Consider the following 17,097-nt stretch of genomic DNA (forward strand, 5'->3'; position numbering starts at 1 on the left):
CCCCCACTTTTATTAGTAATTACTGAAACCCCCCACTTTCGTTAGATTTGACGGTATTGTGCCGTTAGAGAAAGTGAAATGACCAAAAGACCATTTACTAAAACCGGACCTAATAAAAGTGGGGGAAAATGGGGTGCCTTCGACTAAAATGTGGGGCGTTTATATCATTGAAGTGTCTTCTCCACCCTCACGGCCTCACGTACTGAACCTAAATCGCTCATCTCCTCCTCCCTAGTGAAACCAGACGAACTCCCACCTCCATGAAACGATCTCCCTTGCTGAAACTAGACGAAGACAAATCAATAAGCACACTTTCCGAGGATAAACCACTCAAACCACCCCTCAGATCACCACCCAAACCACCACTCCATCTTCACTTGACCAGCAATTTGGCCGGAAAGGCATCAAATTTACACAATCCAGCGACACCCCAATTGTCCAACTTGCTGTTAGAAATGGAAGTTCTCTTTCTCTTCGAATACCCGTCTAGTTACCTCCTAGAAACCAAATTTTTTGGAAAGATGATGGTTATGAAGAAGTTCTTTATACTGTACCTGGTCCTGTTGGTTCAAATTCTATTAGGTGGTATTGGTTTAGTCCTTAATGATGTTTCTGAATTAAATTCAATAGCCACACCTATATGTAATACGGCTCAGTGGGTCGTTAAAGACATTGATTCTGACTCCATTGATGCTCTTCAGGTACTTCAATTATATACCATAACCATCTTAGTGAAAACAATAAACAAAAAACTCAAATTTTCTTGGATTACTCTGTTTTTTCGCTTATTTATATCACATTCACTTGTGGGTATATTCGATCTCAATTATGGGTTTTTCTAATTTCGGGTTCGAAAATTTTATTTGAGCTATTTTGTTTGCTGTTGCAGGTGGAGTTGAGTTGCAGTAATGGAACTCTTGACATAACTTACATTATTTCATTGTATCCTTTGAGTATGGCAACAGCAGTAGTAGTTAAAAACAACGGCAAAAAGCCCTTAAGTTTAACGAGTGCTATTTTGAGTCATTTAAAATTTAAAATGAGAGGTAAATCTGCAGTTCAAGGACTTAAAGGTTGTTCATACTGTACTCATCCACCATTATCTTCGACCTTCGAAATCTTGTCTCCTGTTGAAACAATGAAACCTGACTCTTCTTCGGGTTGGTTTTCTAGTCCTGAACCTGAACTTAAACAAGGTTTATGGGCAGTAGAAGATAATCTATTCACAATGTTGAAGAACAAGTTTAGTAGAGTTTATACTGCACTTCCTACTGAAAGACTAAAGAGAATATATAGAACTCCGCCTTCGAAATATGAAACGATCGATCAGGTAAACACTTTCTTAGAATTCTCATTTTTTCCGACTACTATTTTGATGGTTTCGAGTAGTTTTCATCATTTTGGGTGTTTCATAGATCAATTTGCTTTGTTTTCTCTTCGTTTTTCAGGGTCGAGAACTTCTATTTAGGATTATAAGGATGGGTTATGATGATATTTACTTGTCAAGTCCCGGTTCTTTCCACGAAAAATATGGAAAGACTATTTTATTTGTACGGGTCCTGTGTCTATGTCAGTGCCCGTAGTTGTGAATCCGGGCGAAGCTTGGCGGCGGCACAAGTTATTGAGCATGACAATTTGTAATTAACATATAAAATCATAGTTTATCTTTCTAAATATTTGTAAAATGAATGAATTGGTTCATTATAATCAACTAAATCTTTTGTTGAAAGAATGGTCAACCAATTTGAAATGTAAACCAGAAGTCCTAATAACAATGTCATTCAAATTTGATCCAATTCTCTACCCTGGTTCTGGTATGTGTGAAATCGTTTTTGAAGTTGTGGTCGGTGAAATAACGAAGAAAAACTACTTCGTTGAACAAGAACTTCAAGCGCATTTTAGTGTCTAATTTTCGATGTTTTAACTAAGTAGAACGTAATTACTAATAGAAGTGGGGGGTTTCAGTAAACGGATTATCAGAAGTGGAGGTAAAACGTAAAAGGGCAAAAAAGTAATATTGAAAATATCAAAGTTAAATCTAACGAAAGTGGGGGGTTTCAGTAATTACTAATAAAAGTGGGGGGTTTCAGTAAACGCATTATCAGAATTGGGGGGTTTCAGTAATTCTCCCTTGAGATTTTAGAGAAGTTTTGAGCAGAATATGTTTAGGTTAATGTGGGAGACAAAGAAGAAGGGGGTATTTATTGAAGAAATGGTTAGGTTTAGGTTGGGAAGACCATTGACTGACAATAGATAATCCTAAGATCACACAAAGGGAGGAAGACCATTGTGATTCTTGGGCCTTGCTCAAGAAGTTCATAATTGGCTAGGTGGTATAGACACAACCCAGCCCGTTGTGCTACTAGTCATTAGAGATGGGATATGAGAAAGGGATAGGGGAACAATGGGTTTTACCATATGCAAACACCATTCCTCTTTGACTTGCTCCGAAGGGTCGGATCAAATTTTTGTTAACCCACACACTTATTCGAAGTACAAGAAAATCAGTCGAATAAGACCTGACTATTGCTCACCCTCATGTTACAGAGGGAAAGAGTAACCCTTAAATAGATAAAGAGTTATAGATGGAGAGAGAGTCGGAGAGGAATTTAAAGATCAAGATAAGAGAATCAAAGAAAACATTGTAAATGGTCGGGCTAAGAAAACGCGAGTGAGGAAAAAGTTGGTCTATGAAGGAAGAAGTGGTGGTTTAGGGGTCTGAAAGACTCTTGTTTCGACTAATATTATTTTTTAATGGAGAAGGTTTAGACATCCCACTTTGAGGGAGAGGTCGTCAAAGCAGTCCAAGTTTCTTATCTCACAAATTGGCACGTCTAATTATATCCCACTTGTACAATATTTCTACGAAGTTATAACAAATACTAATTTAAAATATCTTTGCTAACATCGCTGAAAGGAACTAATTCTTTTGTCATCTCTTCCCCGATGCTCTTGCAAAGGTTTATCTTCTCTTTCTTGCTCCTTACCTGCATCTTCTTCAATCTTTTCAGATTCATCTTCTTCACTTCTATGTTCTTCATCTTCTCTTGTCTTTTCGTTCCTTCCCTCTTCATCCTTTTCTGTCATTTTCCCAGAATTTGGACAATCTCCGTCTTCTTCTTCCCTTCTACCTCCATCCTCTTCTGATTTTTTTTTATAGTCTTCTTCATCTTCGTCGTTGTTGTCCCTATCCTATTCTGTTTTTTTTTTTTTTTGCAGATTCTTCTTCATCTTTGTCACTGCCCTCTTCATCCTCCTTATCATCTTTTTCTCCATCCTCTTTCATTTCTCCCCCCATGATGAATTTTTACTAGACGTTTTTTTAATAACAACATTCTTTCTTTTTAACTCTCTTACTCATTTTTAAGCATGTTGATTTCATTCTCTTGACTATCCAATCTTTCCATCAAAATTTCTATTGTTGCTCTAGAAGAAACATTCACTCGTTGCACCGGTGAGCTTTCATTCATTTCAGTTCCCTCCAGAATGTTCGAAGAAGAGAGTAAATGTCTTTCTTCATCAGAAATTTCTAGACACTCATCATAAACCTGTATGGAATAATTAATTAATCTCCACATTCATCCTGAAGATGCAAGACAAAGGAGACTAAAGAGGTTTGCAGAACGTTTCAATCATTTTTTTCATCAACCTTGCAAGGCCTTACAAAGATGTTATTGTAATTAAAAGATCTTACATTACAAAAGATAACCAAATGATTAACAATAAAAACATAACAAAAAAGATCTTACATTTTCTCTCCTTATATTGTCGAGATCAAATTCTTTCGATACGGATTGTAATGTAAAAAGATCCCACCTAGCAACCCGAGGAATCAATGTCTCGTTCCCTTTTATCATTTGCATTATGTTAACTCTTTCACAAAAAAATTACTACAAAAATATAATGAATCGTGAGAAAACATTTTGTAATAAAATGGGAAACAACATAAAACTAAATATGATTAGAAACTTACCAAAAGAGATATTGCACCCCAGCTAGATTAGAAGTTCTGTCACATTTTGACAATTTGTCCATCAAATCTTTATTTATATCAGCTGTCCAATTAATTGATTTCATATTATCAAAGTCAATGACAGTATTAAGTACATTCTATGGTATAACTCCTGGACCACTTGCATAAAAAAAGTGATGCTATCATGTAGAGTATCAACATCGTAGCAAAAGGTTGATCATAATTTTCATCTCTATCCTCTGACTTTTTTGCGTGGTTAAACAAACAATCGTAGATATTTGATTTGTTTACTTCTCCTAATTGATTGAAATATTTACTGCAAATTCAAAATTTTCTTGGTAGATTTATACTTCCAAGATTTGGAACTCCAAACAATAATGCAAAATCATCTGCTGTAAATTTTATCTTTCGGCCTCCTATGTTGAAATCCAAACTGTTGAAATCAAAGAATTTGAGTACTTTATCCACAGAACTAGCAATTTTGTCTTTATTGCTACTAGTAATTAAATTCTTAAAAGTCACCTCAAATAACCTCCAAATGGGTCTCTTTGAGTATCTCAATAGTGGTTAAGTTTATCGAGCCCTTCAGTTCGGATTTGCAGTTGCATAATCCACTTAAGCTTGACCGAATTGATATTTTTCTTTCTGCGATTGCTTTAGCATTTGATCCCTTTCGTTTTTTGTTTGTTCTGCTTTACCCATATTATCGATCAAAAGAATTTTATAATTAGTCAAGAGATTATAAACGTTACAAAGATATTATAGGATTGTTTAATTATAGAACATAAATTAAACTTAATAAGGTGTTTGCAAGGCAGTGCAAGGTGTCTGCAAGGCAGTGCAAGTTCATTGAAGCATTTCGTCAAGTAGGTCTTGACGTCTTGTGCATCATTTAAACGACCTAATTTCAGCAAAACCTAAACAAAAGCCTTGCAAGATACCTTTGGGTGTTTAATAGAAAACCTAACAGCATCATAAAATAGAGCTTATAGACCTAAATATTACAAAAGTTCTTTCTGCAAATCCACATTAACAGTAGCTAAAATTGATATAGGTGTTTAATACATCAAAGCTTCTACTAACAATAGTTAAAATATTACTGAAAATATATCAGAAAATGCTAAACCCTTTATATGTTATGACAGGGTGGTTGCTATGGAAAATTTAGCAAACCACTATCGAGAAGCTTGTTTTAATCCGTAAAAGGATTTGTGCAAACGACATACTTTGTGGTCACCTGTCATAGAAAAACCAAACGGAATAGCAGCACCCTATCATAACATATAAAGTACACGAGAAAAATAACAAATAATTCATTAAAAAAACGAAAAATAAGGCTTACATGTTTTGAGAGAGTATGTCATTATGGTTAATAATTGCTACACGGAGAAAAGAAACACAACATTTAGGGAAAACATATAATAAGAACTACTATTTATGAAAGAGTTAGAAAGAACAACATACATAGTGCTGAGGATACCATCAAAACCTCTTCATGCCAATCCTGTTTTGAAGAGACAACAATAAACATGGAGAAAAATCAATAGTTAGATGATAAAGAATAGAAAAGATCAAACAACATCTTTATGATTATGCAGTGAATGGAAAAGGGTCAAAGTAGATCTCATACAATATTTACATCTTACTATTATTTATACAGATCTCTATATCCAACAATGAATTTTTAGCAACACTTAAACAGATTTTGTTAAAGCTACCCATAATAATCAAGTTAAAGATTAAAACAAGATCCATTTTAAGAACAAAAAAATAGTTAAAGGGATTTAAAGATGAGATGAAAACTCATTACTAGAGATGAAAATGTAGTTAAGGAATACCTACTAGTCTATTTTCCATGTGTTTCATGATTTCCTTGAGATTTTTGAGAAGTTTTCTCAAGAATATGTTTAAGGTTAAAGTGGGAGGCAAGGAAGAAGAGGGTATTTATTGAAGAAATTGTTAGGTTTAGGTTGGTAAGACCATTGACTGAAGACATAATGTTTTATTTTTTGACATTGACAATACATAATGTTAAAAACACCCAAAGCGAGGAAGACCATTGTGATTTTTGGGCGGCCAGCGCTTTGGGGAAAGCAAAATAATTTACGGGGTATGAAAAATTGGTCAATTTTGTTTAACAATTTTGTTTTGGGAAAAGCAAAATAGTTTCTCCACCTCACCTCTCTCTATCTCCACCTCACTTCTCTCTCTCCACCTCATCTTCTCTCTCCCCACCACTCTCTCTCTCTTCTCCGACAGGTCGCCGGCCGAAAAATTTTCCGGGCGCCAACCATGAAAAAAAAAAATTCACTCTCTCCCTCTCTCTCTAGAAACTCCGGCGAAGGGGTTTTCCTTCGCCGGAGTTTCTAGATGACAGAGAGGTGAGGTGGAGAGATAGAGAGGTGAGGTGGAGAGAGAGAGATGAGGTGGAGGGTTTTTTTTATTTCCCCGGAAAATTTCAAAAATTCAACATATTCCCTTTAAAATGTCAAACCCCGCAAAATATTTAGCTTTCCCCAAAGCGCTGGCCTTTTTGGGCCTTTCTCAAGAAGTTCATAATGGGTTAGGTGGTATAGACACAACCCCGCCGTTGTGCACCTCTATCCACAGGATTCTTTTTTATTTTTGAGAATTCGACTACGATCTATGTTAGTCGTTACAAGGCATTGATACATCATGAAGATGTGATACACACGATAACCGCCTAATTTAAACCACGAAAGATACCTAAAACCCGACAAATTTATCACATTATTTACTTTATTTATAGATTAAATTACATGGGATAAATCTTGATGACAAACTGCTATTACCGAGACTCGATCCCACGACCTCATGGGCTTAATGCATAAGAGCATAGGTTTCGTGCAAGAGGTCAGGAGTTCGATTCCTCTTTTAAGCATTATTAGAAAATTTTCGAATTTGCACTATATTAGGGCCCCAAATCTTAGCTTCGTTTCGGGCCTCCCAAATATTGGGGCCGACCCTGACTGCTTTGACAAGTTCTCTATGGGGAAGGGGTAATCCTAAATTTTCTAGATAAAATTTTAAAAGGCGATGTGGTTTTCTGTTAAAGGCAGTGTATTTTTCCCCTAAGACTTGGTCAAAGCAAGTTGACCAAGTTCGGTTAGAGGCGATGTCATCCCCTTCTTCTCCGGCAAAGGTCGTTGATCGACAATTTCCAGTCAACGACTTTAACTTTAAAAAAATCTATCTCTTCTTCTTTCTCGTTACTCCATCTCTCACTTCTGTCTCCGCCGAAGGAGAGAAGCCCCTTCGCCAAAAACGTTAGTTTTCAAATGAAACCAGATCTGGTTTGATACCAGAATTTGAAGGTCTGGTTCGTCTGAAAATCAGATGTTTCCGGGGAAGGGGCTCCTTCCCTTTGCCGGAGACAGATGATATAAAGGGAATGAACAAAAGAAGGGAAAGGAAGAAGAAGAGAGAGATTTATTTTTCAAGTTAAGATCGTTGGCCAGAAATTTTCGGTCGACGACTTGACACACTTCTGGCGGGCAACTTGACGCCAATAGGCATTGCCTCCTCAACATACATTGCCTTAACCAAATTAGAGGTTGCCTTTAACAAGATTGCGTATAACAACTCTGGGCATTGGCTATAAAATCTCCTGAAAATGCAAGTGAAGGGATTTGATTTTAGGACCTCTTGTGCCTTAACCAAACTAAAAATCAAGCCACTACTCTTCTAAGATTTAATAAGAAGTACGTCTACGTCTATATTACAAATTTCTTTAAGGGTTATTTCCCAAATAGCCCCCAACTTTATGACCAACTTCCTGCCTAACCCCCTACTTTATCGAAAATACCCAGATGGGCCCCTTTTTCAGTTACCGTTATATGGTTCGTTCATCACCTCTCTCTCCTCCATCTCATCACCTCTCTCTGCCACCTCATTATCTTCACTGGCGAAGGTCGCCGACCGGCCATCCAAACATTAAAAAAGAAATTTCTCTCTTCTATCTATCTCTAACTAATCTCTCTCTCTCTCTCTCTCTCTCTAACTAATCTCTTTCTCTCTCTCTCTCCAATCTCTCTCTCTAACTACTCTTTCTCTCTCCAATCTCTCACTCTCTCCAACACTCAGTCATCTTTCTTCATCTTCTTCTTTAATGGCGTTAGAAACCCTAAACAGAGATCAATATGTATACCTAGCGAAGCTAGTAGAGCAAGTTGAACGTTATGAAGAAATGGTGAAGTTTTTGGAAAAGCTCGTAACATCAATTGAACAAACTGTTGAAGAAAGAAATTTATTCTCTGTTGCTTACAAAAACGTTATTGATTCTCTTCGTGTTGCCTGGCGTATTGTATCATCAATTAAACAGAAAGAAGAAGGTCGTAAGAGCAACAAACATGTAGTTTTAGTTAAAGATTATAGATACAAGTTGGAATCTAAATTTGACTACGATCAACGATAGTCATTATATTTGGCATTGATACATCAAAGATGTGATAAGCTCGATAACCGCCCATTCAAACCTCTTACAAGACCGGGCATGTAGCCCAACTAAACAATGGCCTAAAGCCCAACTATATTATTTATACCTAATAATCCCATTTCAAATAACCAAAGATTCCACATTCTTTAGGATTCGAACCTAGGACCTCCAGGACTTTCTGGAGTTTATGTCAACACCTTGGAACCACTTGGGATTCCAAAAAAAAAAAAAAAAGTTGGAATCTGAATTATCTGATGTTTGTGCTGGAATTTTGAGGCTTTTAGATGATCATCTTATTCCTCTCCAATCTTTATCTCTCTAACTAATCTCTTCAATCTCTCTCTCTCTCTCTCTTCTCTCTCATTTTCTCTCTCTTCCTCTCATTTTCTCTCCCTTCCTCACGGAAACCCTAATCTAGGGCTTGAAAATGTCTCGTTTAATCATCTGCGGAAGTTCGATTGCTTATCAACTTCTCTCTATCTATCTCTAGGATTTTCAGGTGTTCAGATCTGATCAAGGCTTACTGAAACTCGATTCCCAAATTCGAGACATTTTCAAGCCCTAATTAGGGTTTTTGTGATGCCACACACTTTCTCTTCAAGAAAATGAGAGAACTTGAAGAAATTATAGGAAATTCCTTTTCTATTTCACCTGTTCCGGATAGAGGAAGTGTTAGATTACAATAAAAATTTATATTGTTGGCTATTTAATTGTCATGGTTTATGGTACAATCTTGCTTTGGTTGTTCCATCAGCTATATTCCTTGGATACTTGGGTTTTCAAGCAAGGAAATGCTTCACGAAACTCTCTCATGGACGATCTTATATTATGATTTCTTATTATGGTCTACTTTGGCATGTTAGCTTTGCTTACTCTAGCTTAGTGCGCTTTTCAGGTCTGTTAGTTTCTTCGATTTTGAAAATAATATAGTTCCATTCATATTGAATTTGGGAATCGAGTTTCCCAGAGAGATAATGAGTAGAGGGAAAAGGAGAGGAAGATAGAGAAAATGAGAGGGAACAAGAGAGGAAGATAATTAAAAGGAGAGAGAACAGGAGAGGAAGAGAGTGAAGAGAGAGAAAAGGAGAGTGAAGAGAGAGAAAAGGAGAGAGAAGAGAGAGGGAGAAGAAAAGATTAAAAAAAAATTTGAAGGTCGCTGGCCAGAAAATTGGTCGATCGACGACCTTCGCCAACGAAGACGGTGAGGTGGCGAGATGATGAGGGGGCAGAAAGAGGTGATGAGATGGAGGAGAGAGAGGTGATGACTATTTAACGGACAGATAACGGTAACGAAAAAGGAGACCATCTGAGTATTTTAATAAAGTAGGGGGCTAGACAGGAAGTTGGACATAAAGTTGGGGTCTATTTGGAAAATAACCTTTTTTTTTAACCAATATTAAATGGAAAATGGGGGATCTAGGGGTGCGGTCGCACCCCCCTAGCATCCCTAAATTTGTCCCTCAGTGGTACCCCAAATTTAGAACAAAAAAAAAAAGAATATGGGCCAATGAAGGTGAACTTTTTTTTGTGGTCGGCGTGTCTTAGCAAAATCCCAACAATTGATATTCCTAACAAAAAGGAGGTGATTGCCAACATGTGCTTGCCCAAGTAGTTGAAAGTGTTGACATAAACTCCAAAACTCTGAAGGTCCCAGATCTAGTTGATTTCTCAAAAAGAAATAAAAGGTGGTATTTAGGTGAATATGTGTTTGTTATGCAAATGGGAGGAAGAAACTACTAACAATTTACGCTTATATAGGACCCAACCTCTTGGTTACAGCATCTCCAATGGGACACTCTAAATTTTTTTGGTCTCCAATGGATATCTCTAAAATCTCTCTACTTAAAACGTATGTCACTCTTAAATTGAATATGGAAAAAGTAGTTGAAAAGAAAAAAAAAATTATTAGTTTAAATTTTAAAGTGACACTTAGGTGTTGTTTGGCAACACTAAAATAAGTTACTTTTTTGCTTATTTAAGTAGAAAAGTCAAAAAGTTAGTTTGGTACGCAAAAATTATCGACTTCATTTAAGTTAAAATTTGACTTTTTTTAAAGTTAAAATTTTTAGCTTTTGACTTCAAAGTAAAGTAACTTTACTTTTAGTCATGCATGAATTTTTCTTGACGAATTTTTTTTTGTCTATCTCCGCTCCACTACGGCACTACCACAACTAAACTTCTACCGTACCATTCTACCCTCACCACCACCACAACAAGCATTGCACCTCCCCCACCACCCTACCTCAACTACCACCACCACAACTTAACCACCACCTTTGTACCACCACCACCACCATACACCACCCCACCTCGACAACAACCACCTCGTAGCTCCACCACGGTACCCTTCACCACCACCAGGGTACCTTCATCATTACCACCATACCTCCATCATTACCACCTACATATCTTATCCACCACTTTTACTACCATCACCATACCACAACCATAACTCTGTCACTATCACTCACATACCTTATCCACCACCACCACCATTTCCACCATCACCACCACCATACTTCTACCACCGCCATACTTCCACCACCATCGCCACCATCATACCTCCACCACCACCGTTGCCACCATCATATCTCTCTACCAACACTACCATCAAACCTCAACCACCACCACACCCCATAACGATACCTTCATGGCACTACCACTACTACCAATATCACCACTACTTCGTATACAAGAGTAATCGTGAAACTCATAAATAAATTCAAATTAAAATCAAGTATCTCTATGAGAAAGAAAAATAAAATTATTAGAAGTAAATTGAGTTACCAAACTAATTTTTTGACTTTTTTACTTATAAGTAACATTTTTGCCAAATATACTTTTAAATTGTTTTTACTTTTTTTAAAGCAAAAGAACTTCTACTACAAGCAAAAGTAATTTTACTTTTGGTTGCCAAACGACACCTTAGAGAGTCTCAAAGAGACGCTCTAGTTTTAGGGTTTATCTCTCTAAACACTCTATAGATGTGTCAACCTCATAATAGAGTGTCTAACAAATTGTCCCATGGGAGATGGGTTTTTAACAAAAACTTCAAAAAGTCAAATGTGACACTCTAAGTGTTAGAGATTGAGTGTCCCATTGGAGATGCTCTTAGTCTCGAGGGCGAGGGCGAAAGATCCCATGCACTGTGTTCATGCTGGCCTAGCCGTCGGATGTGGCGCTCAATAAATTCTGTGATCTAGCTTGTTAGACGCCAGAAACATCCAAGTTTTTGAGTTTTAATGAGTTATTGTTTATCTTTGAAATTCCATTCAATATACGAAAATAAATAAAATTAATTCATATTTTCTGAAAAATCAGTGTAAGTATTCTTTCTTTGTTGTTCTAGTTTAAAGGGAAATTTGGTCAAAACTTCTTTGTTTTGGTGAAAAAGAATCAATCAACTTTTCTATAGTCCTCACCTACTTAGGTATTTTCGTAATTTGTAATTAGTTGCAAAAGAGATAGTAAAAAATATTTGCATTCTCTTCATTGAATTTGAGTTTAATCAAACAAAATATATTTTAACTAAATCTTTTTGAAATTGGGCTTGTTCTTAGTTTTGCATAAATGATCAAATAGTATTATGTGAATATAACACGTATAACAAGTTTTGGACCCAAATAAAATTTTGAAATTTGCAATTCATTACGAATTTGATTTTCAGAAATGATAATTTATAAATGTCTTAAAATCTTGTAAGATCTCCTCAACATAAATGTTATCAGTTAAAAGATTTTAGGAAAATTTGAGAAAATAAATAGGAAAAATTGAGAAAATAAATAAGATATATTGAAACACATTTTTCATATTTTTAAGATTCATAGTTACATACTGGAAATGAAAAATAAATAAAAATTATATATTTGAATAAAGTAATTATTTATTATTCAAAAAATATATTATTAACTAAATAATTAAAAGTATATTCTTAAGATAGCTCAAAAATGGTTCAAGCTAAAAAGATATTGTTAACTCAATAATTAGGTGAAAAACCTTGGGGGCAACAGACTTGTGATTCAATATTCTTGAATTTTTTTTTTTTTTGGAAGTCGACTACGATCTACGTATGTCGTTACATTTGGCACTTGATACATCATAGATGTGATAAGCTCGATAACTGCCTACTCAAACACTAACAGAAACGGGCTATAGCCTTGAATTTTATTTTTAGAATCACAGTTTACCTAATAGTTAGAGCACAATTAGTGCTTGACAAAACTGAATCTCTACTCTCCAAGTTTGATTGTGTATGTACATAAGATTTTCATTCTTTCATGAGAGCTTCATTTTTTGCAAAATATCTATCGTCGAACCCGCATTGAGAAGGGTTAATTCGGACCCGTGTTAATCACGTTAATTAGTAATTATTTTAATTCGCTAAGCCGTTGTTTTGTATAGTTTTACGTACGTAGTCGGTTTTTAAGATATATCTCCATGCAACAAAATAAACAAATGAAAGAGATATATAACAATATATTACTATGTTTTTCTTCTCTTTTGCAACCAACTTGGTTGCCTTCTCTTAACCCACGCCATTCCCCCCTTCATATCGTTTCTTATTTGTTAATGAAATGAGCCTATTTCCCAAAATAAAATTGTACTTATTTTTGGTCAATGAAAAATGTCAGGGAAGAAGAAAAATTAGACAGACTCTGGGCAGAAATTTTATGTGATTTGATGTGTTTCGTGCTTCCTATGATTCTGATTTATTGAGAACCACAAATCAAGGCAAGCCACATAGAATTTCTGCCTAGAGTATCTAATTTTTCATGTTCCCTGCCGTTTTTCTGGGTCAATTTTTCTTGTCTGGTGCAAATTGTTCTAGATCAATAAAGGATTGTTGCAATCGTATAAATTTAGTGATGTTGCATAAAACTACGTACGAAAAAGAAAATATTAAAGTAAAAAGACAGAGCACTTATAAATAGATTATGATATATATTTTAGTTTGTTGGCACTAGAACAATAGTCTATGCTTTATTCTAAGTAATTGTGACAGTAATATATGTTATTTTTAACATATATTAAATCTTCGAAGTAACATCGATCTCATCTTTGTCAGCTTTGGCCTCAGTAGATGAAGCAGTCGAGCTCTGGTTCTCGTTGTCATCCTTTTCCGGCTGATCAACTTCCATGTCAGCTGGCTGAGCTTCCTCTTCAATTGCAAGTATCTTTGGCAGCTCTGGAATCATGTTTTCAAACACAGACGGGGTCGGTAGTATAAGCAAAGAAGCGAGATCTTGTTGTCTCATCGCATTTTCATGATCCTTCTCATGCTCGTCGAGAGCACGAAGGTCAATGTAGGTCTTTTTGCAGACAGAACAATTGTAATCAGCCAGAAAACCATTCTTATCAGACATGGTTAAGGAGTGAGGACTACTCTCAATGAAAAATATTGGAACCACAAATGGCTAGATGGGATGGTTGTAGACTAACATTAGACAATATTTATAAAGCAATTTTTGCTCTTAGGTGGGAGGATCATGCTTTATTTAGTTGATAGTACCCAAAAGATATCAAAGTGATAAAAGATTGAGAATTTAGGATTTTTGGAATGATCTAATCCAGATTTTCTATTATTTTTAAATAAGGCATGAATTGAATGAGTCTGAGAGGAAAACTGAGTTTGGTCATTAATGGATTCATTTTTGTTCAAAATACCTCATTTAGCTAGACCTTCTATACATACTTACTACTTTATAGTCAGAGCTTATGATGATGTAGCGATCCGATCAATAACTTAGATATATAAATATCATTCGTTCGTTGTATTATACCACTTAGAGGTAAATATATATATATATACATATGCACATATACATATACGTGCGTGTATATATATAGATATATACCGGGCGATGAATTTATAACATAGTCGATGGAGACAACAACTTCTTTTGAGAAAACAAGTACCCTAGAAGATAGGCAGAAAAGGTTTAGTAATCAAAGAAATGACATTAAACCTAAAGGAAGTAGACATGATGCCCTTACCTCAAATATGTCATTGTTTATATTGGCTTTGCATTTCAAGACATTCAAAAATCCTACTAGTCTCTTCTTAGTTAGTACTAATCAAGCTCAATTAAAAAACTTCGAATCTAGAAAATAAAGAAGAAATTAAGCTAGACTTGATTAAGGTGATTAATTAGAAGAACATTATCGTATATCACATTACTTTAATTGCTGAAGTATTTAAAATATTTAGAAAAGTTGGTGAATCCTTTTGAGTTAGAATACTTGGGCAAAAGAGTCTTTCGTTCTTGCTAGACCGAGAATATAGTAAGTACGTTTCACCGATCTATGATCGAGTGAACATGGGGACCTCCGTAATAGATTTTCGGAAATATGTATGATCATCTATATGGTCGATTTTAATCGAAACTAACATGACTTCAAATAATATTATCCAAACATATAAAATTCAAACATGAACTCTAGCTAACAAATTCACTAACATTTCCATAACCTAAACCTAACTAGAAATTAATCATATAATATTATAGTTTACAAACAAATAAAGGAGTAAGATTTTATATTCATGCTTACAAACCCTTAGAAGTTTAGAGAACCCCTAAGTTATTGTCTTCAGGCAACTTATCATACAGAAACCCATAATCATCAGCACTAGTAGTAATTTTAGGTGAGCTAATGGTGAATGGTGTATTAATGTTCATATCCTGAGTGAACTCATCATGAATGGATTTAGGGTTTAAAAATGCATCTAGGTTTCTTAGAAGGTTATTTGGGTTGTTCTCATATCCGAAATGTGGGGTTTCTGAGTATGGGGTGGTGAGTTGCTGATCATTATACCCACCTGATGGCATTGTTTTATGATTCTTTATATCAATGGAAGATGGATAAGCCAAATTTGGAGGAGAAGAAACACCATGGATAATACTGTCATCATTCTCTAAGCCAACTTGTGTAGTGAATTGATCTCTTTTGCTTTTGTGGAAGACTCTACATAGTACCCAGTCCTACAATCAATCAGTTCATTTACGTCACGAAATTACGTACAATTAAGTGACAGAACCTACTACAGAAATCAGGGTTCAAATCTTACTGATTCAAAAAGAAAAAAAATTAAGAAAGAAGATTTTTTTTAAGGAAAAAATAAATATCACCTTAGGAGGCGTATATTGGTTCTCCATACGAAACTCATGCATAATCCAGTCAGTTTTGATACCATTCGGAGCTCTGTCGTAGTAAAAGACTAACGTCTTTCGCATACCAACAATCACCTTCTGGTTTTGGTCGAAAACTGGTTTATCTTTACCGGTAGCTTTCCAGTATCCAGAAGCAGTAGCTCGGTTAGTTCGATAACCAGTTGAGTATTTTCGCTCACGGAAACTGAAGAAGTACCACTCATATGGACCAAGCTTAGCCACATCTGATAATCATGGTCACATAAAATAAGCTGTATGAGTTCAAAAGTTGGACCTCATAGGTTTTGTTTGTATTTATATATGTATGTGTATATGTTATAATCCTTCATTAAGTTCTTAACCTCTTCTTCTTGTCTTGATCTTAAAACCTTTTGGATTTATCTTTGGCCTCAAATAATTGGCATAAACCACATAACAACCATAATTCTATCCTCTCAGATAAAGCCAAAATAAAATTTCTCCTTCTCTCTCACTGTAAACTATTCATGAAGATTGTATGTAATTGCATATTACTATAAAATTCGGGAGAAGGGGTGCTCTCCTATCTTTCGATTAGGAAAGTGGCACATACTCGGGGGTAGCGACTGTATATTAAAAACACAGGACTCTGCTAAGTGGTAACATGATGTATAGAGTCTGACACCTGCCCGGTGCTGGAAGGTCGGAAGGAGAAGTGTGTGTGTGTGTGCGCGTGTGTGTGTGTGTGTGTGTGTGTGTGTGAGAGAGAGAGAGAGAGAGAGTCCAACCTGGTAGCTGCCATGGCTCACAAGCATGCAAATCAACCTCAACCAATGTTCCACTTGAGCTTATGACATTAGTAATTTTCTGGTACAAATAATGGCAAACTAACTCCTCATCTGTAGGGCAAAATCTAAAGCCTGGAGGCAGTGTAGCTTCTATATCCCTCAAACCCATATCTCCACTTACTATTTAGAAGACTATTTACAAGTACAAAAGTGAAACCCTAGCTTGAACAAACTACTACTTCATGTGTACAGAGAGTAATAATAGAGCAAACTAAGTAGATGTGTGGGTTACAAGTATATGGTTAGGTCATGAGAGATAACTATATATCAAGGTCACAATCTCATCTAGTAGTGTTCCTAAATATAGGAACTTATGTTTTCTAAGGAACTTCTCCTATCAAAGAGGTTTCAAGAAAAGTTATATTCACAAGAAAGCTTCTCTTATGGGATAATGTTTGAGAATTATGATGGATATATAGCAATGATTGATCATTGAAATCTTAGAAGCTGGCAAATAATGAGAGAAAATGTACAAGACAAAAACAATTATTAATTTGTATATATAACATAAGTTTGTAATGTTAGTTGTGTAATTAGGAGAATGAGGCTTAATTAGTCATATTCTCGATCGCTTGCTTGTCTAGCTACCTACTGCAAACGTGGTAACGTCTGGACTCATCTATAATTTATGTTGAAATGGATTTAAGGATCGAGAATCATCGGAGAATTTCTTTTAATAAAGTTAATTACTTT

The 17,097-nt window shown here is 35.6% G+C and overlaps 1 protein-coding gene, 1 long non-coding RNA gene and 1 pseudogene across 2 annotated transcripts; 1 reads left to right on the plus strand and 2 right to left on the minus strand.

The window, feature by feature from the left end:
• The first annotated feature begins 148 nt into the window (after window positions 1-148).
• LOC147555296 (photosynthetic NDH subunit of subcomplex B 2, chloroplastic-like) lies at window positions 149-1,648 on the plus strand (annotated as a pseudogene).
• A 1,172-nt stretch (window positions 1,649-2,820) lies between these two features.
• Window positions 2,821-5,803, minus strand: LOC147555297 (uncharacterized). Its single transcript, XR_015235018.1, has 2 exons — window positions 3,750-5,803; window positions 2,821-3,548 (listed from the first exon to the last, which is right to left on the minus strand). It is a non-coding gene; the product is annotated as an uncharacterized LOC147555297 (long non-coding RNA).
• An 8,998-nt stretch (window positions 5,804-14,801) lies between these two features.
• On the minus strand, window positions 14,802-16,875 carry LOC147555298 (protein CUP-SHAPED COTYLEDON 3-like). Its single transcript, XM_086664181.1, has 3 exons — window positions 16,345-16,875; window positions 15,557-15,822; window positions 14,802-15,409 (listed from the first exon to the last, which is right to left on the minus strand). The coding sequence occupies exons 1-3, from the start codon at window positions 16,511-16,513 to the stop codon at window positions 14,993-14,995; spliced, it is 852 nt and encodes a 283-aa protein (XP_086520307.1). The 5' UTR covers window positions 16,514-16,875; the 3' UTR covers window positions 14,802-14,992.
• Window positions 16,876-17,097: the final 222 nt, after the last annotated feature.

Source organism: Eschscholzia californica, unplaced genomic scaffold (assembly GCF_041429995.1).
Source record: "Eschscholzia californica isolate CP2 unplaced genomic scaffold, dmEscCali1.0.p SCAF_2, whole genome shotgun sequence".
Taxonomy (NCBI): Eukaryota; Viridiplantae; Streptophyta; class Magnoliopsida; order Ranunculales; family Papaveraceae; genus Eschscholzia; species Eschscholzia californica.